The sequence below is a fragment of the Miniopterus natalensis genome, chromosome 7, assembly GCF_054644295.1.
Source record: "Miniopterus natalensis isolate mMinNat1 chromosome 7, mMinNat1.hap1, whole genome shotgun sequence".
Taxonomy (NCBI): Eukaryota; Metazoa; Chordata; class Mammalia; order Chiroptera; family Miniopteridae; genus Miniopterus; species Miniopterus natalensis.
The window spans coordinates 44,131,588-44,158,882 of record NC_142087.1 but is presented as its reverse complement, the minus strand read 5'-3'; the positions used below and the strand labels follow the sequence as shown (position 1 = coordinate 44,158,882).

The 27,295-nt window shown below is 35.6% G+C and overlaps 1 protein-coding gene across 3 annotated transcripts in view; it reads right to left on the bottom strand.

Annotated features, from left to right (window-relative positions):
• Nucleotides 1–11,216, bottom strand: part of RBBP8 (RB binding protein 8, endonuclease) — a 62,281-nt gene extending 51,065 nt beyond the window's left edge. For all 3 annotated transcript variants that reach the window (XM_016211515.2, XM_087818996.1, XM_087818995.1), the window contains exons 1-2: nt 11,062–11,216; nt 7,883–8,090 (exon numbers count right to left, since the gene is read on the bottom strand). In XM_016211515.2, coding sequence (XP_016067001.2) covers nt 7,883–7,991 — 109 coding nt within the window. In that variant the 5' untranslated portion in view covers nt 7,992–8,090; nt 11,062–11,216. The remainder of the gene's footprint in view (nt 1–7,882; nt 8,091–11,061) is intronic.
• Between the last annotated feature and the right edge of the window lie 16,079 nt (nt 11,217–27,295).

The following is a 27,295-nucleotide window of genomic DNA, read 5'->3' as shown; positions in this document are numbered from 1 at the left end:
TTAATAAGGAGAAGGACATTGATGTTATGGACCAACATTACATGCAATTCCCTTCATTGTTAATTTGTGTAGTCTTAATATGAGTGTTATCCAAAAACCTTTCTGGAATTTTTGAGGAAACATCTAAGAAAATAAAAGCAATCCAAAACTGAATCAAGAAATATTTTGTCATATTAGTACCTCCATGCCTTCCCATTTCTTCAAAAGGGTTCCAATTTTGTCCCCCAAATCTGCCTGGTTTTCTATGAAACTGACAACCATATTTAGCAGATATAAAAAAATTATTAGATGAGACACTGATGGCAGAACCTGCCATGGACAAGGGACCATTTGTTAATTTAAAATGGTGGCACTCTGAAAAAGAATCTAAATTCCATTTGTTACCTGTGCTTTTAAATAATAAACCTGATATTAAAAAACTTAAAAAGGCAAAAAAAAAAAAAAAAAGTACCCAAATGAACCCTTCATTAAAACTTTTAAAATTTAAAGAATTCTAAAATTTCTATTAAATTTTATTAAAACTTGTTAATTCTTAACTCAAAGCATAAAGACTATATATTACCAACAAGAATTTGTGTTTAACCCTGACACTACCAACATTTGTCACGGAAGGAACTAAGACTTAGAATGAACAATTATTAAAGGATACTATTACCCTAAAAATAAAAGATAAAAAAAACTCAGTCACAAATGTCTCTAGAATTTTCCAAAATAAAAATCTGGTTAGCATATTGCTTTTCTTCAATAGAAGCTAAAAGACTTTATTACTTCCTAGTTTTAAAAGTAATGCATGTAGCTTATTATATTCTTGTGATCAGTGGACATACTGTCTTATATGTTTTTGCTATCAGTGTATTATGTTTTGGTCAAATGAGAAAAAAGCTCGAGATACACATATCAGGGTATTCAGATGGATCTAAGTCACCATGGGTAGACTTTCTTGGACACCTACATAAAAATTATGTATCTCAAATACTACCATTTATAACATTTTCTTTTTCAACTGATGTTAAGGTTTAAAAGTAATGAGTCAATTTTGATTCCTATATATACTTCAAAACCTGTAAAGTCCGGACAAGTCCATGTTTGATGTCTTTCAAATAGCCTCTTATACTGGTTTCTCCAAGTGGATCCCCCACCTTAAAAAAAAAATGAAGTACCCTTTAGGCATGTCTTTGATGTTATCACACACTTGGAGGATCTAATTTTATATGGAACTATGTGAAACACATTGACAAAGGACTCTTTAAAAAGCCTGCTCTCAGCAAATTTGCCTAGCCCAAACTAAAATGTTTTTAAATAACATAACAATTTTTTTTAAAAATAGTGCTCATTCAATACCTTTAAAAGTCCATGATTTAAAATTGAAAGAAAATGCCTTGATCAATATATTATAATGTACTTGAGATTACCTTCTCTCATCAGCTCAAATATATATTCAACACCTACTATTCATAAAGCATGTGGATATTAACCAAATATACCAACAACTGCTGTATTACTCCCTTAAAAGTTTTTCAGTGAATATAAACTCACCTGAAAGTGTGAGGGCTATTTACAGTATAGTTACAAGGAGTAAATTTAAAAAAATTATATACTATGTAACCTTTGTGTGTTTGACATGTTCTATAATCTGATGAATATGGCATATTGCTCTTATCAAACAGTATGTTATGTATTTTCTTGATGCTTCCTCATCATAAAATAGAGGTCTCCTGAAGACCCTGAAACACCAAGAAACATGATTAAATCTGCCAAATATGTTATCCCTGTTAAGAGCTTAAAAGTAAAACTGGCTCAGTTTTAAGTATGTATAAAAATTCTAAAATGACAATGCTGTGGAACATGAAAAACAAGTACGGCTTAGTAAAATAATAAAATGGCAAAAATAAGCCAAGTATAAAACATTACACTGATCACAATATAATAAGCTACATGCATATCTTTTAAAACTAGGAAAGAATAAACAAATGTCATTCTGTAGAATGGTAACTTATTTTTCCTTGCCCAACTTTCTACACTGTTTTCTAAAACTAGAAAATTTTAAGTAAATAGTAGTAGAGTATTTCTGAGTTTTAGACAGATATAGAATTCTGATATTTTCAAATGTGGGGGGCTTTAAAAACTGATATTCAAGAAAATATTCCATTGATCCAGCTTTAAACTATGCAATTCATTCAGATACCATTTACTGATTTTTTACTATGTGCCAAGCACTTTTACCTAAGGGGATATAAAGATGAGTAAGATAGGGACTCTGCATAATAAAAATTTAATGATCGTTTTATAACCAGTTATAAAACAACAGAAAGTAATTATATGAAGGATAAAGAATTTAACCTTATGCTTGGAGATGGCAGAATACTAATTCTCCTCTATCAAATGTTTAATAAAAACTCAAGTACATCTGGTCCTATTTAAATTATTTCAAAATATTGCATTTGCTTCACTTCCAGGTCACAAAGAATAAGCTTTAGCTCGTAGAATAGCTGCTTAAACTTGAAGCCGTTTATTGGTAAACCTATATGCTGGGGTCACAGTATTATAAACCAAAAGGAAGATATTGCAGAATTTGGGAGACATTGTTTATTCCTTCCCAGTTTAAAAACAAGTGCATGAAGTTGATTACATTGTTGTTATCGGTGTCAGTGTTACCAAGAGAGACTGTCTTGTAACTGGCTTATTTTTGCTATCATTTCATTATATTATTATATTGTATAACTATTTCCCTAAAGATGATGAATACAATGTCTGCAAAACCTACTTTGTCTTCTTCACTATTATATTCTCAGCAACTGCTACCATCCCAGGCACATAATTTGATAACTTCTTGCTGAATCAATGACTAAACAGTACTCAGAATCCTCTTTCAATGTTTCACACTAGATTTTCTAAGAGAAAATAGTGTAATCAATTGAAGAGCAGGATTAATATAAAATATTTATATTTGTCCCCTGGACATATGATGGAAAGAAAGCAATTTAAAATTAGATCTTTATCACTAACAATAAATTTGAAACTACTCTGAGAAGAAAAAAAATCAATAGAAGCCCTAGCCAGGTTGGCTGAGTGGTTACAGCGTCAGCCTGTGGACTGAAGCGTCCCAGGTTCGATTCTGGCCAGGGGCATGTACCTCAGTTGCAGGCTCAATCCCCAGCCCTGGTCGGGCAACTGCGGGAGGCAACCAATCGATGTGTCTCTCTCACATCGATGTTTCTTTCTCTCTCTCCCTTCCACTCTCTCTGAAAAGTAATGGAAGAAATGTCCTTGGGTGAGGATAAAAAAAAAAGATAAAAAACTACTGGACTATACTTAAGTATTTATAGATGCAATTATGTTAGAGACTTCAAAATAGCTGAGTGGAATACAGGAAAAACAAGACGGGCCATGTACTGACAATGGCTAAAGCTGAGTGATCGGTATATAGTTCATTATACTATTTTCTTTAGTTTTGTATATGTGTAATATTTCCTAAAGTAAAGTCTTAAACTTTAAATTAGAAAAGAACATAGATGAATACACACAAATAATAAAAGTGGTTACCTGTACATGAGAGGGTGTGGGAGAGGGATAACTTTTCACTGCTTACTTTGTGTTTTGACATTTTTAGAAAAAAAGCTTAAGTGTAAAAAAACAGAAAACAGTCAGTAGCTCCACTGATGTCTGGCTGAATACTACTATACTCTGATTGCATCGGCAATCCTGTATGTTGAAAGGGGTTTGTAATGGAAACATGGATCAGAACAATCTATCAAAGAATGAGCATGACAGAGTAATAAAGGATGCAGGTAAAGTAGTGAAGTTGCTTAAAATCCAAACTTTCATAAAATAGATAAATAAATAAATTAATTAACTAAAGAGTTTCTAATGTTTATCTCAGCTAAGACTTCAAAAACTATAATTAAGAAATGAAGACTTTCAGCAAAGTTGCAGGATACAAAGTCAACATGTAAAAATCAGTGGTATTCCTATAACTCACAATGAACAATCTGAAAAGGAAACGAAGAAAACAATTCCAGCCCTGGCCAGGTAGCTCAGCTTGTTAGAGTATCATCCCAATATGCCAAGGTTGTAGGTTCGATCCCTGGTCAGGGCACATACAAGAACCAACTCATGAATGCATTAATAAGTGGAACAATGAATCTATGTTTCCTCTCTCTCTCAAATCAATAAATAAGAATTAAAAAAACCCAACACCACCAATTCCATTTAAAATAGCATCCAAAAGAATTAGGAATAAGCTTAACCAGGAAGATGAAAGACTTACACAATAAAAACTACAGTGTTGTTGAAACGAATTAAAAACCTAAGTAAATGGAAAGAAACCTCCTGTTCACAGACTTAATATTAAGATGTCAATACTACTCAAAGTGATCTACAAATTCAATGTTATCTCCATCAAAATCCCAATGAAAAAAATAAAAATCCCAATGATGTTTTTTGAAGAAATAGAAAAAAATGTGTCCTAAAAATCATATGGAATCTCATGGGACTCTGAAGAGCAAAAACAATCTTGAAAAAGAAGAACAAAGTTGAAGGTCACATACTTCTTGATTTCAAAACCTAATAAAAAGCTAAAGTAATCAAAACTGTGGTACTAGCATAAAGATAGACATACAGATCAATGATATAGAATAGAGCTCAGAAATAAACTCTTGCATATATGATCAAATGGTTTTTGATAAGGGTGACAAAACCATTCAATGGAGAAAGGACAGTCTTTTCAACAAATGGTGCTGGGAAAACTAGATATCCACACGCAAAAGAATGAAGTTAGGCCCCTACCTTACACAGTAGACAAAACTTAACTCAAAATGGATGGATCAAAGACCTAAACATAACAGCCAAAACTATAAAACTCTTAGAAGGAAACATAGGGCAACAGCTTAATGACACTGGGTTTGGCAATGATTTCTGGGATATGATACCAGAAGTACAGGCAGCAACAACAACAAAGAGATAAACTGGACTATATCGAAACTAAAATCTGTGCATCAAAGGACACAATTAGTAGTAAAAAAGCAATCCAGAGAATGGGAAAAAATATTTCCAAATCATGTTTCTAATAAGAGATTAATATCCAGAATATACAAAGAATTCCTATACCTCAATAACAAAAAAACCAACCTGATTAAAAAATAGGCAAATGTCTTGAATAGACATTTCTCCACAGATATAAGAATGGCAAATAAGTACAGGAAAAGATATTCAACATCACTAATCATTAAGGAAATGCAAATGAAAACCACAATGAGATACCGCTTTACATCCATTAGGAAGGCTACTACCACCAGGAGAGGGAGAGACAGAGGGAGAGGGGACGGGAGGGGGAGGGGGAGGGGGAGGGGGAGGAGAGAGGTTTACTGAAAGAAAAAAAGAAAGGAAAAGAAAGAAAAACAGAAAATAACAAATACTGGGAAGAATATAGAGAAATAGAAACCCTTATGCATTGTAGGGGGAAGGTAAAACAATGTACCCATAAGGGAATACAGTATGGAAGTTAGAACTGCTGTATGATTCAGCAATTCAATTTCTGTGCATACACCCCAAATAACTGAAAGCAAAGTCTTGAAGAGATATTTGTATATCCATGTTCATAGCAACATTATTCACAATAGCCAAAAGATGAAAGCAGCCCAAATGTCCACCAGTGGATGAATGGATAAGCAAAATATGGCATATACATACTATGGAATATTACACAATCTTAAAAAGAAAGTTAATTCTGCAATATGCTACAACATGGATGAACCTTGAGGACATTGTATTAAGTAAAATGAGCCAATCATAAAGAAGACAAATACTGCATGATTCCACTTATATGAGGTACATGGAGTAGTTAAAAGCAGACACCAAAAAGTAAAATAGTGGTTGCCAGGGGCTGGAGGGAGGAGTGGACAGGGAGTTATTGTTTAGTGGGTATAGAGTTTCAGTTTCACAAGATGAAAAGTTATAGAGATGGATGGCTAGTGATGACTACACAACATTACGAGTATATTTAATACCACTAAACTGTACACTTAAAAAATGGTTAAGATGTTATATTATGTATGTGTATTTCATGACAATTTTTCTTAAAGTATTCCCACTCCTCCCCCTCACCAAAAAAATCAAAAGAATTTTCTAAGATATCCTAAACATTTAAATTTTTTCATATTATTATTTTGGTCATTCTTTCTGTTTCCTCCAAGAAATTAGGAGTTTAAAAAAAAACCGCAAAGGAGATTATAAGTAATCTGTATGTGAAACATCAGTTACAACCTTTTGGTAGTAATCCACCATCTCTAGCTCGGAGTTGATAGTACATAATAGTTGCTGCTTCAGAATGATAGCAACAGCTAACACATATATTGCTTACTATGGGCTAGACATTGTTCCACATGCGTTCCATGTATTAAGCTACTTAATATAATATGAGGTAGCTATTACTAGTATCTTTATTTTATAGATAAGGAATGTGAGACACTATAAAGTTAAATAACTTGCACAAGGTCACCACCTCTATTCAAGTGGTGGATATGGCTTCTGAATATTGGTAGTCTAGATGGAGAATTCATGGATTTAAGCATCACATCACATGGCTTCTTTTTTAGCACAGCACTACTCCCATCCACCTGCTATCAATGAAAGTAGTCACTCAAGAGGAAAGTTTTAGACTTAATCCTAAAGACAAAGCATGATGGGAAGGCATAATGACAATCCTGCCTTCAGCATAGTACATGCTAGTTAATAAGACTTAATTCAATTATAAAACCTGGTCTATCAGTAAACCACCCACTCTACCCCCAACACACACACCTGTCCTTCCTTTATATTCTCAGAAAAAATGGTACACTACAAAATCTCTTAAAACTAAGACTGTATATGATTCATTTTTACTCACAAGGTCTGGCACATAGTAAGTGTCCCCAAAAACATTTCTTGAACAATTATCTCCAAGTACACTGGCACTTGCAAGGATACTTCTGGGGTTCATATTTCAGAACCCATTAATTTCTTAGTCCATTTATCATGAGGTTTTGCCAAAAACTAAATGTACCATGGGCTAAATGTGCCATGAGAAAGTTCCAACACAGAACCACATACTATACTTCAGATTCAGGTGGATTATGTTTTAATGGCACTCTGATATAATGTTAAAACTATGAAGTAATATAGAATTAAACCAATGGTTGCAAGAAACAAATATAATACGAAGTATTTCCCACACATGAGAAAAATGTATTACATTAAAGTCACAGAATTAGATAGGTATATTAAAGCTTAATATCAAACCTTGAGTTTAGCTTTAATAGAAAATTTTTTTATATGGAATATACTTTAACACAGTCATAAATAATATTTATATACTCATTCTAACCATGACTGCTCAATCATCTGCTCACTAACTGTACTTCATATAAACCTTTTAAGCTCTTATTTCATTACACTGTAATGATCTGTTCGTATGACTCTTTCTCTATTAGACTGCAGGATCTTTGAAGGCAAACTCATTTACTTTAGTATCTCAGTACTGGTAGCAAAGATTTCTCAAATGAATTAATTAAGTTTAGAGGTTATGTAACTTGGCTGAGATCACAGAGCAAGTAGATAAATGAAATCAGAATTCAAATCCAGATCTTCAGTCAAAAAATGTTATGTCCTTTCCATCATATTATACATATTACCACAAGTAACTACAAATTGTGCAAGAGCTCCACACTGTAGCAGTTGTCTGTAGTTGAAAAGCTACAACTTAACCATAAAAGTGATTCACAAAAAATTACAATAGTAACTAAGGTCCCTTAAAAATGAGATCTTTGAACTGTCAGACAAAATTAGTTATTATTATTACAGTCCCAGCACAATACTGTTGTGCTAAGTACTGGAGAAAAGATTTTACCTTGTACTTCTTTATCATGATACTCCTTTAGTTTTGTCCAAAGATCCTTAAAGTCATTAGATGTATCTGTAGGATTAGGACTTCCACAATTGCTTCCAGAGACGTTCATCTTGCTTTAATATGCTCCCCACTTCTATTTGCCTAATGTTTTCTGACCTTTTCTGTTACATTATATAGGTGTGTAGTTATCTTTGGACAGCTGAAATACCTGAAACGACAGATTGCAACATAAATGAATTCTGCATTTACCTTTATGTAATATGAGCCCAGCCAGTTCTCAAGTTTTCCTTATTTACCTATAATCAATAACTAAGAATTTGGGGGGGAGGAAGGAAAGATGATTATGGTGAGAAAAGCCCTGATTTTAGTAATCTAGTTAAGCTAAATTTTCAGGCAAATTTTCTCTTATTCCTCCTAGAAAAAAGTAACTACCTAAATTATGTTAAATTGAAAGGATTCTAATATAGAAAAGTTTGTAATCATTCTTGGTCAGTATTGATACACCATTCTAAAAGAATTTATTGCTTTTTAAACTTTTCAGTTGATATAGAATGCAACAATATATTGAACCCAAAACTGAAAAAACATTCTAAAATATTCTTGACTTAACAAACACTCACATATATACATACATCTATATACATACAAAGACACAAGTTATAAGTACCAAGAAAGATGACTGATGTATTAACACGAGTATCTGAATAGCTTTCTCATGTAATCAGTGAGCAAGATACAGACACAGCAAAGATTTGTGAACCCAGAAACATTTAATAACAAGGCAACTAGAGTAAAGCTATTTTGTGCCTCTCTCAGAGCAAAGGTGAAAAAGTTGATTATTTGTATAGCCCTTGAAGGAAGCAACAGATTATTAAGAAGTTCAAGTGAATTAATAAATATTTTAATGTGTTCTTAAACTGAAGTCATTAACTAGCTACCACTATAAACAAGTCTATTAAACCTCGAATCTGGCTCCTTAGCCAATGCCTTATTAACAAGTATCCAAACTGATTCAAGGGTCTCCATTTCTTGAGGTCACTAATGAATAAGCTAAAATAAGCAGTGACATTTCTAAAGTGAGCAAGATGATGTGTGGATCCACTTGGTAAATTGTAAAGTACTAGAGCCCTGGCCAGGCAGCTCAGTTGTTTTGTTTAGAGTGCTGACCCCAATATGCGAAGGTTATGTGCTGGATCTCCGGTCAGGGCACATACAAGCAACCAATGAATGCATCAATAAGTGAAACAGATCTATGTCTCGGTCTCTAAAAATCAATCAATAATAAAAAAATTTGTTTAACTGTAAAGTACTACAAAAAACACTTTCATTAAGTTTTCAAAAATTGTGCTTATACTTTTGTTGAGACAATCAGTGAAAACTGAACATAGACTGGATTTTAGAGAATATTAGGGAATTATTTTTAATTTTCTTGGGTATGATAACGATGTGGTCATGTTAAAAAAAAAAAAAGTCCTTTATCTGTTAAAAAAGATATATACTGAGGTGTTCACTGGTAAACCGACATATTCTCTGAGATTTGCTTTAAAATAATCCAGCTAAAATGAACGAAAAAATGGATGTTGGATGGAAGATGAAACAAGAAGGGCTGAACTTTGATAATTATTGAAGCTGGGCAATGGATGGGTGGGTATATGAGGGGGTTCATAATTCTAATGTCTCTCTTGTGTACATTTATTATTTCCATAATGCCGTTTTTTAAAATTGGGACTGGGTGCATTGCATTAGTACAGTTTTATTTCCAAAGAGACTTGTATTCTAGCATTTCTTAACCCTAAAAGAGAAATGAATGGACCTATACTACTGTCAATAAAAGCCGCCACTTATTAAAGTGTTCACTATATACCAAGAATCATGATGCTTTATATTCATTTATTATCCTAATTTCCAGAACAACTCTATAAAACAGTTACTATTATTAATTTCATTTTAGAGTTGGAGAAACAGGCTTAAGGGATGAAGTGACTTCTCCAAGGTCACAGCTGGAACTCAAGTTGTGATGCCAATAACTACAACATACTGCTAAGTACCCCAAAACAGGTGAATTAATTATTTCTATTAAGGAAGCAGTGTAGAACAGTTTTAGTTACTTTAATGAATTTAAAATGCACAGTATTGCCCGGTCGGGCGTGGCTCAGCGGTTGAGCGTGGACCTAGGATCCAGGCGATGGGGGTTCGATTCCTGGTCAGGGCACATGCCCGGGTTGTGGGCTCGATCAATGACTCTCTCATCATTGATGTTTCTGTCTCTCTCCCTCTCCTGTCCTCTTTATGAAATCAAAAAAGATATACTTTAAAAAAAATGCACAGTATTAAATAATTTAAAACCAATAGTGTAAAAAAGTGTCATTTAAGAAATGTATCTTCAGGGGTAATAAAAAAGTTCTTCTCCCACATACAAACAAACAATCAGTATCAAACTTGCCAGTTCTGGCTCACAGAACCATCTCCATCCGATCCCGCACGCCCAGCACTTTTCGTAGGCATCTCTCTCGCAAGGAACCGTTATTCACTGAACGCTGGTGCGCGCTACACCCTCCGCAATGTGCACCTCGCCGCTCAAGGTGCATTGTGGGCTCCGGGGCGCGAGGTCACGGGATACATTTCCGCGCATCCCGTGGCCGTGCGAACCACCACACTGAAGGCGCTCGAGAAAATATTTCCTGTCACACCACACGCATCCTCGCATAAGGAAGGCAGGCTCTCACATAAGAGGCGCGCCCCGAGTCACGCGGGAGCCCTAAATTGAGCAGGGACTTTGAGGGGTGCTCTTACTAGCAAGGCAGAAGTCCACAGGCTGCCTTTCCCAGGCGCCTCAGCCAGGGACTTCAAAGGCTAACCACCCGACTGGCGCGGAAAGCGCAGGGACAACGCCCGCGCCGGGAGGAAGCCTGCGCATGCGCGGGGCGGGCCCAGCGCCGGGGGAGGCTGCTCCAAAGCTTGCGCGGGAGACCAAAAAACAGGAGCGCCGGCCTGTCCTCTCTCACCTCCTGCCAACGGTAGCCCGGCCCCAGCCTACTTACTGCTACTCAGCCCCAGAACCGTACGGCCACCCCCACCCCGACGGCCAAGTGCCTTCGCTCAGCGCACAGCTCCAGACCGGAAGTGACCTTTAGGACCCAGCGCTCCGGGTCGGGGGGGGAAAAAGAGGTTCCACTTACGGCTTCCAAGATTGCCTCGGGAGTCTGGAAAGCCCCGGCAGGGAGGCGGGCACGCTCCCGGTCTGCGAAGAGAAGCGCGCTTGCTTTCCTCCTCTCCCTCACTAACTTGCCAAACGCCCAGCTGGAAAGCGAGCCCCTCAGGGCAGCCCGCGCTTTCCGGGGGTGGGGGAGGGCCCGAGGGCCGCCGGCCGGGCTCGGAGCGGCCGGGCCCGCCCCTCCGGGAGCCGCCGCGACGTCACGCGGGCGTTCCTGGGAGTTCACGCCCCTCCCGCCTCGTCGTGAGGCGGGCGCCGTCCGCCCTAGGGCGGCGGAGTGGGGTCCTCCCCGCGGCCCACCGCGCGGGCCGGAGACTGAGGAGCGGGGCGCCGCCCGCCGCGTGGCAGGGAGCAGCGGTTCCAGGAGCTGGCGACCGCCGCGGCGTATTTGGGACGCCCCGAGCCGTTCTGTTTGGGAAGTTTCAATTCCTTGGTGTCTCGCGAAAGTTACAGATGCGTCAGAGTTAAGCACGTTTCAGGGAAAGCGCCTGAGTGGCCTGTACCAATGGAAAGTTAACATTAACCGATGAGGGAAGGGACACGGATTTACCTCACGCAGTCCTCTGCCGTGTGGCTGTTACTGCGGTTCAGTGATGTGACCTGGCAGGACCGGGTGGCGGGGCAGAGCAGCGCGGTGTCTCCGTTGCTGAGGCTAAGTGGGAAGTTTCTGGAGAACCTGAAATGAGGAGGAAGTCAGCATTATTTGTTGGAGCAAGATATTAGGTAATATATTTTATACTGATTAAAAAAAAATTTTTTTCCCAGTCAGAGGGGAAGAGAGAGCGCGCAGGAGAGACATGGGTTTCGTTGCCCAGCCCTCGGTGCGTGCATTCGGCTGGTCCAGGTGTGCGCCCCGTCGGGGCCAGCCGCCGCCGCGGTGCGTGCGGGTGGCCGCTCCGACCCGCTGCGCGCCGGGGCCGGGGCATATTATTTTTTTAAATCAAGATTTCCGGTGGCTGATAACATTCAAACTGTTCGGACGTTTTGGGAGTAGAAATTCTACACCTGAAGTTGAAGGAAATCAGCTGTAGACTAGAATCACAGTATCTGTGAAACCGGTTAAATTCTCTTCTGTAATATTTCTAAGACCCGGGAGGAAGAACAGAGGACAATATTATAAACCTTAAAAGGTTCAGTAGTAGTTAGAAAGTAAAAAATAGAAAATGTAAAAGTAATTTTTTCCGATCACTATCGATCTTAAGGAATGACTATCACAGGTCACGTCTTGGGCTTGAACGGGACGGGACGTCCCTGTACCATTCTAGCAACGCCGTAGGAGCTGTGGGATCTTCAAAGAGGAGGGCTGCTGAACCGTCACTGCCCCGTTACGGGAACCACCATTCGCTTCCAAATTTTGTAAGACTTACTAGTTCATAACACTTTTAGAGAAAATGGGCGAAAAATTGACCATGCCATTTTTAATACAACGTAGGAGGCATAATTGCTTGTGTAAATGTTTATAATGGAAATGGAGAGTTCTGTTACTAATGGAAAGAACCTGTAATCAGTTTGCCTTTTAATGGCACATGGAAAGGACAGTGTACTTGTGGTCCAAAGAAAAACTATCATAACTGAATGAACTAACCTGTTCCTCTGGCCTCTGCCATTGAGAATCGTCCTTGGCTCCTTCTCCCTTAGCCCCCCTATCCAATCTATCACCAAGTCCTGTCAATTCTACTTACCAGGTGTCTCCCAAAGCCATCCCCTTGTCTTCATTGCTACCCCCGTATTCCAAGATACCATTATCTCTTACCTAGTCTACTGCTAGTCTACTGTCCGTATCCACCCAACCAACAACCCCGCCTATACCCTTCTCTTCACTAGTGTTCAGAAAAAATTTTGAGCATCTATTATCAATTCATGTATATATTTAAATTTTAAATTGTATACATGTATTGCTGAAAAATGGTATTTAGTCTAATGAGTAAGTTACCGGCTCTGGAGTCAGACATCCTGGCTTTGAATCCTGCTCCAGTACTTCCTTACCAAGTGACCTTGGACTGATTTCTTAACCTCTGTCTCATTTTTCTTACCTGTAAGTTGAGGATACTAATAGTACCAGCCTCACGGAGTTATGAAGAGTAAATGAGTTAATAAACTGCTTAGTAGAGTGTTCAGATACATAGTATGTGTTCAAGAAAGAGCTAGCCCTTAATACATCAGAGCTAGTACATGATGACTATTACAACACTTTTTTAAAGGATGAGAAAATATTAAAATCTAGTATCTTCTCCCACCTTAAATTTTGCCCACTGTGAGACCACTTCTCTATGCTATAGCTACTATAATTTTTAAAAATAAGTCTGATAATGGCACTATGCTGCTTAAACCCCTTCAGTGGCTTATTGTTACTCTTTGAAGAAAGCCCTTTTGAACTGCCTCTACTACCCCCCCAGGTTCATTTCCAAACATTCTCTGCCCTGTGGCCTCACTGGCCTTTGAGTCCCAGGGCTCTGCATGCTGTTGCCTCTGGAATTCTCAAATAAACCTACCCACACCCTTTGCCTAGTGATTGCTAATCCTTTTATCTTGTTTTCATAGTCTCTTCTATTAGATACTCTTATAGCTCTGTGTACCTTCCCATCTTACATTTATTACAATTTAAATTATTTTTTAATTAATCTGTTCTCTCCACTAGCCTGTACGTTTTCTTGAGGTCAAAACCTTTTTATCGCCAGAAACTAACTCAGTGCTTGCCGTAAAGTTAAGTACTCTGTGGATAAATGAATTGGGCATCCCTTGAGGAATTCCTATTTTTCATGTAAGTGGAGAAAATCTTTGAATCCCTTCTTAGCTTTTCCTTATTTTGAACCTTTTGTAATACTGGGTTTCTCATTTTTTATGGCTTAGAACAATGCTTCCCAAGCTTTTTCAGTACTTAGTAAATGAATACTTGTATTATATTGTGATAAAAAGATGAAGCTGCCTTCATTCAGAGGCAACAGAAGCTGTTAACTCCAGCCACCCCAGGCCAGTGCTGCCATCTTGAGGGCTGGGATTTTACTGTCCCAGCATACTTAAAACCCATTGGAGACTTAGGATGCTTGTTTAAAAATTGCCTGGTGAAATGGTTAAAATGATGAATGTTATATTATGTACATTTAACTACAGTAAGAAAAATTGTGTGGTAGCAGTGAAAGTTCTAGGATCCTTGCAACTGTAGAATTTTGAAACTATAGATTTTAAGCCATGTTACAACTGAAACTATTGATTCTACAGTCTGCTTAACTCTTACAGCTGGGTAGCTGAGGGTTGTGAAGGTTAAAATCACATAATAGGTTAGACTGATATTGCTAAAATTACATGTTTTCACACCTCATGTCGGGCATCAATTCATCCTTAAAATAGCCTTTGTTCAGCTCCTTCTGTTTCCTTTGCTGTTTCCTTCCAAACCTTTACTATTTTTCTCAAACCTCTCTATAATATTTTCACTCGCAGCAGATGCCCTAGCCTTCTGGTTACACAAAATAATTGGGCTCAACAGTGATCTTCCTGGACTCCCCATTTCCTTTCTCAGTCCTGTGAATTAGGTAATACCATTTTGCAAGTAAAAAATGAAACCCAAATCCAATTGCTTCTCACCCCCTTTTTTGCATCCACCCTGGACCAAGATCATCTCAAACTTCTGCAGCAATACCCCCCCCCCTTTTTTTAAAAATCAACTATCTTTTTACTTCACTGTTTTTCCCTTGCAGTGTATTGTCCACAGTAGTCAGTGTGGTCCTTTTGAACCTGTCAGTACATGATGCTGCTCTGCTCAAAACATCCAGGGTCTTCTCATTTCCTTAGAATAAAATCAAACCCTTTTCCATGGAGTCAGGACAAGTCAACCACTCTATTTGACTGTTACCTTCTAAATATAGTTTGTTTGTTTGTTTGTTTGTTTGTTTGTTTGTTTGTTTTAGAGAGAGAAAGAAACATCAATCAGTTGCCTCCCGAACGCACTCCAATTGGGGATGGAACCCCCAACCTGGGTATGTGCCCTGGTTGGGAATAGAACCTGCCACCCTTCTGTGTACAGGAAGACCAACCAACTGAGCCACATCAACCAGGTCTAAATATAGTTTTGAATTACAGTAGTGCTTTCCTTTCCATCCTCACACTCATTACTCTAGTTTAGGCCCTGATATTTCTTACCTACACTACAGCCTTCTTGCTTCAAGTCTTGTCACCTTAATCCAGTCTCCACACAGCTGCCAGAGATTTAAATTATTATTTCTGATCCTGGGGCTGTCACGCTTAAAACCCTTCAGGGCCCTCCCTTGCCTAAAGGTGAAAATTCAGTCCCTTTAAAATGTCACAGGAGGCCTTTCTAGCCTTGCACACTCTCTACCCCCAACCTCACCCTTTCCCTCTGTCAGTAGAAAACTGCTTTCCTTCCTCCCTCCCCTTTGCTATTTCATTGTTTTGGCTCATATAATCTTCTTTTGGAATTACCTCCACTCAGATCCTTGATATTTTACCTTTTTACTTATCCTTTAAGACTCAGCTTAGGTGGTACTGCTACCAGGAGGCTAACCTAACATCTTTCTTCACCCTTCTTTCTTACCCCCTTCCAGAAATAGCCCTCCTTATTCTCCCATACTCCTGAATGTGTATCTTTAGCACTGCACTTAACACCATTATACTGTAACTATTTTTATATCATTTATCTTTTCCAACTAGGCTGTGGGTGATTCTTTGACAGCAAAGAAGTTTCTTCCTTTATTCTTCTCAGCATTTCTAGTTCTTACTAGAGAGTCTTAGCACAGCAGTATCCAGTAGAACCACATATATAATTTAAAAGTTCCTAGTAGCCACATTTAAGAAAGTAAAAAGAAACAGGTGAAATTAACTTAATATATTTTATTTAATTAAATTTATCTAAAATAGCCCTGGCCAGGTTACTCAGTTGGTTAGAGCATCGTTTCCATATGCCAAGGTTGCCAGTTTGATCCCTCGTCAGGGTACCTACAAGAATCAACCAATGAATGCATAAATAAGTGGAATAACGAATCGATGTTTCTCTCTCTCAAATCAATCAATAAATTTAAAAAAATATCTATAATATTATTTCAACATGTAATCAAATCTACATTCTTTTTCTTTGTACTGATTCTTAAAAATCTGATGTGTATATTATCTTTACAGCACATCTCAGTTTGGATTGGCTGCATTTCAAGTGCTCACACCCACTTGTGGCTAGTGGCTACTGTATTAAACCGCACAGACCTAATATGTATAATGAACAAATGAGGTTATGCGATTTATCTGAAGAAGCAGGGTAGAGCTGGGACTGGGACAAGGACATCTGATTCCTAGTCTAAGTTATTTCTATTCTTGGTGTTAGGCATTTCCCATCTCTCTCTCACTCCTCACCTCATTCCATCCCCCACCCCCAGCCCCCAGCATTGAGAGCCTGTATCTTCAGGCGAAAATTTAAAAGTAAGTAGTCAAACCCATTATAAATATTTACATCATACTGTTCAGTTGCTTTAAGAATAAGACAAAATAACTATTTTAAGAATAAGACAAAAGGCTGAGATAAAGGATAAAAGAAAATTATGTTAACTGTCAACATTTGTGTCAACTGGAACACTTGGTTTAATTTTTTAAAAGTTGTTTACAGTAATTACTAAGTGTTGTTTGGGGGTAGGCATATACATCTATTAAATAATCTTGCCCCAAGTGCCAAAATGTCTTGTTTATGATTTGAGTTGATGGTGCTTAGATCCAGTTAGGTTGAACAGTTTTAAAATTGTTTTAAAAGATAAATTCAACATTCATAAAGGGTGTCAGTATCACACTTTTTATTTTATTTTGGCAGTCTTAGGCAGTCATTAAAGTGCCATAATACACATTAAAGATTATACATGGCTTTCCAATTAGAAAAATTAGCCTAATGTAGTCTGGCCAACTTCCAACTTATATAAAGGAGCTTCATTTATTTTGATTTTTACTATGGCTACATATATACTTTCTTCATTTCCTTTTATAAACTATTAAAGTAGTTTTATGTTTGTGTTTCTAAATATCATTCACTTAGCTACTTCATATCAGTAATGGGCAAAATGTTACTAGATAGGTACTTTGCCCAATTTAGGGACTATCTTTTTATATTTGGTAAAGAGTACAGTATACTATAAAATTCCCTAGTTGCCTAGGTTTAAATGATGGTGAGCTGATCAAGAATGTTAATGATGTTACTGCAAAATAATTTATTATCAACGGAAAGGGACATCTTTTTCAGGTCATCCATTTATATAATACAGTGGCTGCTTGGGCAATATTTCATACCTATGCATATAGGTTTATGAAGCCCAGGACTTTTGTTAGACAGTTAGCTTTGTCATTTATAGGATTGGCATTAACACTTAACACTGCCAGTTAAACACTGGCATTTATAAGAATCTCAGAGATGATAAAAGAATTTAACAGTGATCACTAGACTATAGAGTAAAAACGGGGATTTTACTTTGAGAATCTTGAAAGACTAATCTTTACCTTTATATAGTAAATATAGTACTATACTGCATTGTCCTATGTACATATGTATAATGCTACCATGATGGAAGCTGTGGGAACAATATTTATTTACAATAATGTAAATAAAAAATGTAATGAAGGGTTAACTGTAGGAACAAGTCACTTTGAGTCTATTAATTAAAGCATTCCTTGATAGATTCACAAGAGTACACGTTTAACATTCATTGCCTTGTCTGCTTCTAATAAAATAATGGTTCACACCTTAAATGGTAATTTTTCCATCTATGAATTGATAAATTTCTTCACTGCTGGCAAATAGTTGTGATTTTTAATGTATTCATGCCTTCCAAATTACAGATATGATATGTCTTCAAACAAGCTCACTAGCTCCCTCCTCCCCCCCAGTTTTTCCCTATTCTAACTATACTTGAGAAAAATAGACTGTTTAAGTATTGGATTTGTGCTTTTCATAATCCAGATATTAGTCTAAGGTTAAGGCAGCTTTGATAGTTACTTTTCAAAAAATGCTTTATGTCCAAAATTCTTAGAGACCTTCAGTTTAAGCCAATACCTTTCCATTTTACTTAAGTTATAATCAGAAATATTAGAAATATATAGTGAAATTAAATTATGCTTTAATTCACTTCACGCCCTTGGTGACAATTTGTGTTTGTAATGACTTTTTTAACTATAGTTTTTACAAACTGTTTTTGTGGATGGTAAGACTGATATAAATAGACTTCCTCTTCCCGTATCTAGTATGCTTCTTATATAAAGAACCATATGCCCTCAGTTACCAGCAGCAGTTAATGTCTGTTGTTCTGGCTAATTATTAATAGGGATCCTGTTTACTCTAAAAAAATGTTCTGCTTTTGGTTATAAATCATATGATCAGAAGCTTTAAGGAATTTGAGGTATAAACTAATACAAAAAGGTCATTTTTTAAAATGACCTTTTGTAGTCAGGAGTATTTCCTTCTCAACTATGTATAGACCTATCTAAACTTCTTAAAAAATATTATGGTACAGATAGTATAAGCCATAATATTATTTGATTTATTGATAGTACTCTGAAATTCCAGAATTTAGAAGTGGTTTGTTTAATATGGATAGGAAATGGATTCAAGAACAATTAGTGATGGTAAAATACAAAGTGCTTTTCCTACATATCTTCTCTTTTGAATCTAAAAATGACTGTGTCATAAAAGTAGAACAGGTACAGTTTTCACCTTTCCACAGAAGTTGAGAAATTAGGTGGTTTGACTAGCATTATATGTAAAAACTAGTAGATAAATTGACCCAAGACTTCAAACCAAATCTTCTGGCTATACATCCTATATCTAAGCTCTCTGCAGTACGCCCTACTATTTTTGAGTAGTAAAATATATTTAAAACTTATCATGTGCTTTCAATTTTTTAATTTAGAAAGTGTTTTTGAGAAAATAACCAAATAAAGTTTCTGAATTTTGATAAAAAATCCCTATCACCTACAGGCTATTTGCAGTTCTAGTACATTTTTCTGTTTACTTCAGAAAGCTTTACATTTTATGAGGCTACTAAAAGGACTTTTAAATGTTATAGCAATTTAATTTAAGTCATAATGAGAATAGAAAAATTAACTGGGCTCTCTCAGGGTTGGAGTGAAACACCTATTATATTGGCCATTTTTTACATTTTTTTGCATTAATAATTGTATTTCTTAGTAATTATGGCACACATGCTTTTTTACTTGCCTTATAATAGGTATGGACATTTAAGAGATGAATATAAATTGACTTCTAATGGAATTAACAAATGTGTTTATATTAGCCTTTCCCAGCTCCAAGTTGTGGATTCTTCTATGTAGTACATTTAAAATAGATTAAAATAGATTAAAGGGCCTTGAATTATGTTGTAACCTCAGAAGGGTCCAGAGCAGGAAGTGCTCCAAAAAATTGTGACTGTGTTTTACAATCAATGATGACAAACAGCCATATTCCCAGTGTACGGCAAGTCCTCAGCTAGGAGATAGGACCAGGGTTTAAGCTCTGGCACCGTCTTTCATTATCTGTATGTTTCCTAGACAAGTCCTATTTCCTCAACTGAAAAATGAGTGTATTCAGACTTACTGTGTCCAAAGGGGTTGTAAAAATGAAATAATATATGTGAAATTCCTTAGAGAAGTCTTCATAGAAGTCCGCAGCAGCATGTCTATTGGGAGCTAGCAGAGTGGTAGAAGAACCTTGCCTATTGGAAGCAGAAAGCATATGCAAAGGTTCTGCTGTGGGGAATCATTGTGAATTCTGCAAACTGTAAGTATATAGTAATGTATTTGTATAGGTTGCTATTGGAAAATCAGCAGAAACTCCGCTTAATTGGTTTGATGAATTCTAATTTTAATTGTAATCCTATTGAGCAAGTAATTTAACTTCCCTATACCTTAGTTGTTTATCAGTAATATGAAGATAATAATATACATCTTGGGTATTTCACAGAATTACTGATAGGACTGAATGATCATATGTTGTATCCAAACAGTATAAGAAACTATCATTAAATCATAGATAGAATTAAGAGCTACAGCTAATCATAGAGATCTCTTCAATTGCTAGTTATATAATTATAGTGAATGTTGAATTGCTATGTAAATTGTGAGACATTTATAATTATAGAAGGGGTTAAATTACAATTTGTTAAGTGCTTTTACATATCTTACTTGATTCACATAATTAAGTTTAAATAAATCAGGTATTATTATTGTATTGTTATTTCCATTTTATTCCAAGGGACTTTACATCTAGCCCAACTGCAAAATTGCATTGGAAGGAAAAAATAATTTATTTGTTTACGTCAGAAATTGGTGGTTTTAAGAAATCATTTAACAGAGATTTATGATAAACTCAGATTCAAGTCCAAGAAAGGAAGTGTTGGTATCAAGTTGATTGTGATCTGAGCTAATTTAATGAAGATCTGAGTATATTGATTCTTTCTTTTGAAAATAGTATTTGTTATTATTGGGCTTTGTTCAGCAGTATGTATCTACACTTTTTCTTATTTCTAGGCCCTCTTCAGTGTGATTTCCCTATTTCATCCTTATCAATACATTGGCTTATTTAACCACCTTCTAAGAAAGAGGGTTATTTTTTAAAACTCAAATACTAATTATTTTAACAATTCAAGTTAAATGAAGAGATCATCAGACTTTTTTTATTTATACCCGTTTCTTCCTTATTTAGCTAAACTAGTTCTATCATTATGCAAACAAATATGGTATTTACTTAATTAAAGCACATAACTGGATGTTTAGTTTTCTATTTTTTATCTATTCTACTAGAGCCTTCATCTAATGCATTCTTCAGAGCCATGCTAAGATCACATTATAAGTTATAATGAATTATTTCTTGTAACCAAACCCTTTTGGACAGAGTCCAAGACAAACTTGTACTATTCAAAATTCTATGTTTTACTATAACAGGAAGTGTTACTTGAAGGTCTAATGTAGTCAATCTGTTTCTACTATAATTTTACCAATGTAAACTTAAAGTCTTTGGATCAATGCTGGACACAAAGTATTTTCAGAGTACATACTAATTGTTCATTTTGCTGCTGTCTGGCCCTTTTAAAATTGGCAACCAAATTCAGGAAATGAAAAGTAGTTTATTAGAAAATACCTTTCTCACAGAAGATCAGGTTTCGGTGCATCTCAGGTTTTGTGGGAATGGATCAAATACATCAGAAAAAATAGGCTGAAGTTCCTCACTTTCCATTTGAAATTGTTGGACTCATTTCTCAGAAAATCCATTTTAGTTATATAGTGTATTAAAATTATATTGCTAAACTAAGGAAAAAGCAGTTTGGCCATATCTGTCCTGTGATAATGATGTCCTGGACACCTTTTTGGGCCCTGCTCACTCCAACCTTTGCAGTGGTAACCAGATTCATGCAGGTGAAGCCTGACAGCCCCTCACCGGGACTTTTCTGTCCTGGGGCTTCTCTGAAGCCTTTGGAATCAGAAGCACAACCTGAAAGTTTGAGGAAATTAACAACTCATGAGGCAACACTTAAATGATACAAGTCAAAACTGGTGGATAAATGCTCCTCTTGCATGTCTTCGGCTTCATGGCTCCTAAGAAGGTATTGGGATTGATCCCCATTTGCCCATAGTGGGGGATGAACTCTAGAATGCTCTCTTGTATTGGCCTTCCCTCCCTTCTCCTTTCCTTCTTCTAATACCCCACTTCTGTTCCCTGGGATGACTTCCCAAATAAATAATTTGCATGTAATCTAGAGGATTTAGACTCTACTTTCCAGGGAAAACCCAAACTAAGAGATAATGGTTAAACATGAGATTTATTTCCATTTCACTATTTTTAAATTATTAATGGAAAATTTAACATTGAACATTTGTATGCATGGATAGAAGTCAGATTAATTGTATGGACTACTTTGTAAGAATGTTAATGCTGACCCAAGTTTGGTTGAACATGTGCATTTGAGGCTATTTTCTGATAGTGATAATGATTGGACTTGAAGAAACTCATACACTCTTGTGCAGTCTCTTATAGGCAAGAGAATCTTTTCTTGGTGCTTCTCAAACTATACTGGACATCAGCATAATCTAGAACATATGTAAATAGGCAGATTCATAGGATCTACCCATCAGAGATTCTAATGTGATGTCTAGATGGAGTTTAGCAATCTTCCTTTTCAATAGGCATCTCCCAGGTGAGTCAGATGGTCCAGAGATTACACTTTGAAAAACATGGCTACATTATTATAGTACTAATACTGCTTTGTGTAATCTGTGACTATGGAGTAAGTTATAACTAACTGACCCCACAGGGATTGAATTAGTACTGTTAATATGTTCTAATAAATTGAGCTTAAAACCACTGAGAAGTCAGATTAAAAAGATAATCCAATTTTTATTTCAGAGTCACTGTACCCTTCCTTTGTAGAAATTTTATATGATACGACTTACTTGGCTTTAACATTAGTATTAACGTGGTTTGTTGTGGTAACAAGGAACTGCTAAGAATTTAATTTACATTAGATGTGTTTAATATATGCTTACTGGTGGAACTAGAAAAGGTCATTCATCTCAAAGAAGTAAACACATCTTAAAAAGTAAAACTGTGGGAAAAGAGACTGATGCTGTCATGCAGGAATGGACTAAACAGCTTTCCTTACTGAATGGCCTATAGCCAGGTTCTGGTGTAGCCAGGTTCCAGGTTTCTGGCCCATAGCCAGCTTCCAGTGGTTAGTTCTATATTATAATTTAAAAACAGTGTACTTGTTTCTGAGCAACATATATTTGTTTTAAATTTTGTCAGACAATTGCTTGGAAAGTGACTAGAGCAGAATTTAACAGATTAAGATGCTATGTAGATGGTATTTACCATTCAGTTCTTATTATATATATATTTTATATCCTCACCCAAGGATATTTTTTCCCCATTGCTTTTCAGAGAGCGTGGAAGGGAGAGAAGGAGAGAAACATCAGTGTGAGAGAGACACATCAATCAGTTGCCTCCCGCAAGCACCCACTGGGGCCAGGGATGGAGCCTGCGACTGAGGTGCTCACCCTTGACCAGAATCAAACCTGAGACCCTTCAGTCCTTGGGCCAATGCTCTAACTACTGAGCCAATTTCATATTATTGAAAATTAATTACAATATTTATATTTTCAGAAAAGTGAATGAATAAAGTTATTGATCTTATATTTCTCAATGTTTCAAGATGCATTCAGAAAGTCATTAGATCAAATGTTTTTTATACTGGAAGTAAGTTTTTCTCACTCCTAATGTAAATCATGGTAGAAAAAGTAGGTGAAGAACTTTCAAGGAAATAGACTTAAGATAGAACTTTGAAATTAAAAATTTGCCATGCAAGTTATATTTTCACTTTGTCAATAATAATAACTTCTAAGAAATAGTGTTATGATTACTTTTAAGGCTACATGTCTTTAACATAATGAGCCATAACATTCTTTATTTCCCAGTTCACTTTTTGATGTATGGCATGTTTGGTGGTTACTCCTGAATTATCCAGATTAGCTACAGAGAGTCCCCAACTTAAGGTTTTTTCAGGCTTATGGTGCAAAAGCGACTATTTAATGAATAGTCACATAAGATTAAATTGCTTTGCAGCTAATAAAATAGTTTTAATAAGAATGTATAATTAGTCGGCTTAATTGGCAAGTGGTACTTTTGTCTTTAGGTATACCATCCATATACAATCTTTTCAATTTAAGAGAAAAAATTTATTTACCATGGATATAAATTCAAATTATTAGCACAAAGGTTGTTTGTACAGCAATTAAACATCTTTCAGGAAATTAAAGTTGATTGCAAGAGCTCAATAAGATCAGTTTGTGTCATAAGTGGATCTATTTGTTGGTTCTAGTATCAAGTCAACCTATTTCCTGCTCTTAGGTCTTAGAATGTTTTGTCACACTATTCTGAACTCCGTTCTGATTAATGACATACATTTCATAAATATCTTACATGTGAACTTTGTTCATTATCTCCATCTCCTAATCAATTAATGAGTCTGAAGCTAATTTAATGTTATTTTTAGAAAATGTTAAATTCTATTCTGCCTTACTTATTAAATCCAAAACATTTTGGACTCACTCTCCCTATCATTTACTATCAAGGAAATGCAATATAATTTAATATTGATCGACGATAAATTTAATTTGGAAGATAATCTTTTGGAGGAAAAAACATATTCTAGAGCCGTGAAGAAATAATTCAATTGATAGTAGAAATTCTTGGATAACTAACTTGATGTCATGTAAGATAATAGATATAAAATGCCTTGGAAAAACTCAGGTACTAGGCACAAGTAAGGTGTAATTTGGTCTGTTTATGTGAAAGTTCCTTTCTTTGGTATATAGATGATTAAATTTGAATTTTTAGAAATTATTTAAACCACCTTGATATATTGCTCTCAAAATATGTTTAACAATGGCTTCTTGACTCTTTAATTGGATTCAATTATATGGGTTTCTAATTTTTTAATTTAATAAGGTTAAAATGTTTTCCAATATTAAATCTTAATGCTTTCCAAGGTTACTGATTTAGTTTTTATGTCTCTGACAAAAATAAAATGTATATTCAAGTTAAACTTTGACTTCTCTTACTTAAGCTATTTGTTGAAATTTATTATATATTCTATTAATGGTGTAGAAGGGATATTGACATTTGCTGCACTTAATATGTTCTAGGAACTTTGCTAGGTGTTTTACACACAATATATTATGTAATCCTTCCAACAACTCTTAGAGAATGGTATTAGTTTTCTTAACTTACAGAGGGAGAAAAGAGAACTCAGAGGGGTCAATAATTCCCTAGGGTACACTGGTTTGTAGCAGAGTCAGTATTCAAACCCATTTCAGTTTGGCTCAAAAGCTCTATGTTTTTCAACATACTACTCTTTCTCTTGCCTGTAAAGATAAGAAACAAATGGAAGTGATTATTTTCTAGAATCCACTTGGACTGAATTAAATTTACCAAATTTAGAAGTATTCTTCAGGTAAGATTTTCCCTGTGAAAGAAAGGTTAGGAGAATTAACATTTAGTTCTAGGAATCAGAGTAGAAATTTTTAAGCCTTTGCTTCTCAAGCTTTCTGTAATCCCATTTCCTTGGAATTCCTCAAGTTAAAAACATTTAAAGCATTTTTGAGCACTTGTGTGCAAAGCACTGTATTAAGAGCTTACCCCTTAAATAACAAGTTCTATCACCTCTTAACATGGGTTTTGAATCCTGCAATTCTGGTCTTCATAATCTTATTGAAATTTTCCTGACAGTTCTAACTAAACTTTAGATGGCTTTTTGGGAAAATCCTAAACTATATTCATATAAAAGTGACTAAAACAATATAAAAACACACACACACACATTCTAAGAAAATAAAAAATTGAGATAATTTAAAGCAATATTAAGTCAGAAAATGACAGCAGGACCCACAAATATGAAGGACTGTGAAGCCAATATGAAAGAATGTGAGGCACTCTTATCAGTTTGATATAAATTTTATGATGGCATTAAGAGATTAGGGTTTAAAATGATAGTCAACTTCATTACCAATGGCAACTCCATAAACTCAGTCATTATGCCAAAAATGTTTGGGGGCAATAATGATATAGATTAAAATATAAAAGCAAGTAGTATATTAGTTCAGCAAAGACTCATTAATATAACTCTATAATACAATTTAAATATTTTACAAATCCTTTAGAAAACAGATTTCATGTGGCATTCAGAAGAGTTGATATAGAGTTAGTGACAAAACTATTGATCTGGGCTGTTACTGAGGAAACATGTTCTGGTGGCATTAGGTTGTATAGTAATAATTTAGCTACATTTTGCGCCTTTTCATTCAACTCAAACATGAGGAGTTGGATTCCTTAGTTATCTTTAAGAGTCCTTCTAGCTCAAAAATGTTATGATTCTAAGTGCTTTTGGTAGGAAACAAATGCAGATATTCAGGAAGCAAAGAGGTTACTGTTAAGAAAGTTAGTGTTGTTGACAAAAAGAGTCATTGTATGAAACTGTGTGGCTGGGAATAAAGACAAAGGAATGCATTCCCAACTAGACTTAAAGAATGAAAAGATTTTTAAGTGAGTAGAACACTTTTTGACCTGGCCCTTAGATGATGTATGGCTGTATAAAACACAATGCACACATACTAAAAACAGACTCCTAATTTGATTGCCATATATGTATATATCCTTACTTTTAATCAAAACATCACAGTGTATTAATATTTTAAAGGAATGAATTTATGGAAAATACATAAAAGTCATTTAACAGGACTTTCATATATTTGAAACTGAAAATCCTATTAAATGAAAACTGTAGACTCTCTCTCCAAAATGTAAAGTTAGGCTTTAAGTATTACCCATAGATTTGATATGAAAAGGTACATCTAGTTTCTAAGTAGCTTTCCTCAAAACCATAAACATGAAAAATACTCATAAATAACTTGCAGTCCTAAATTAATTTTATTTTCAAACAGTAAGCCCTGTATTCAGCGTATGGTTTTTAAAAGTTTACATTATTATGTGTAATAGATTCACTAGAAACACTTAAAGTATACTCTGTTGATATATACCTATGTCTTGCCTGAAAACTAATTGAAAAAACAAAAGTTCAGCCAACTAAAATTTTTGATCCATATTCCCCCCCAAATTGTCAGAACACAGTTTATGTTGAAAAAAATAAATTTTGGCTTGCTGAATCAGCACATTCCTTTTGCAGCTTTTAACATTACATGGCTTTTTAGAAGTCTAGCTGAATTATCAGAAGTTTTATGCAGAATTGCCTTGGAGAGTAGGATTAAAAAGCATCCAAAGGATTTCCCTGCAAATGAAATCTCATCTCAGTGTTTATTCTCTCTTTAAAAAATTCTTTATTAACATCCTAACATCCTAAAGAAACCCTAATAGCCTTTGAGTTTGAACATAATAACAAAGTGAGAACTCTAGGAACAATGAAAAGAATGCTTCAGTCTTGCTCAGTTCAAGGCAAAGTCATATTAAGATGTTCTACAAAAGCTCTTGACATGACACTATTCAGTATAAATCTGTTAAAAAGTTATTTTAATTTCCAGATAAATTCATATGTCAACTGTTATGTTAAATTGATTGAATTTGTGCATTGAATTCAATCTAATATCAAGGGGTTAGTTTGATATGCCAAGATAAATCTAAAGGGATTGGTAATTTTCTTTTTAAATGAGACAAACTA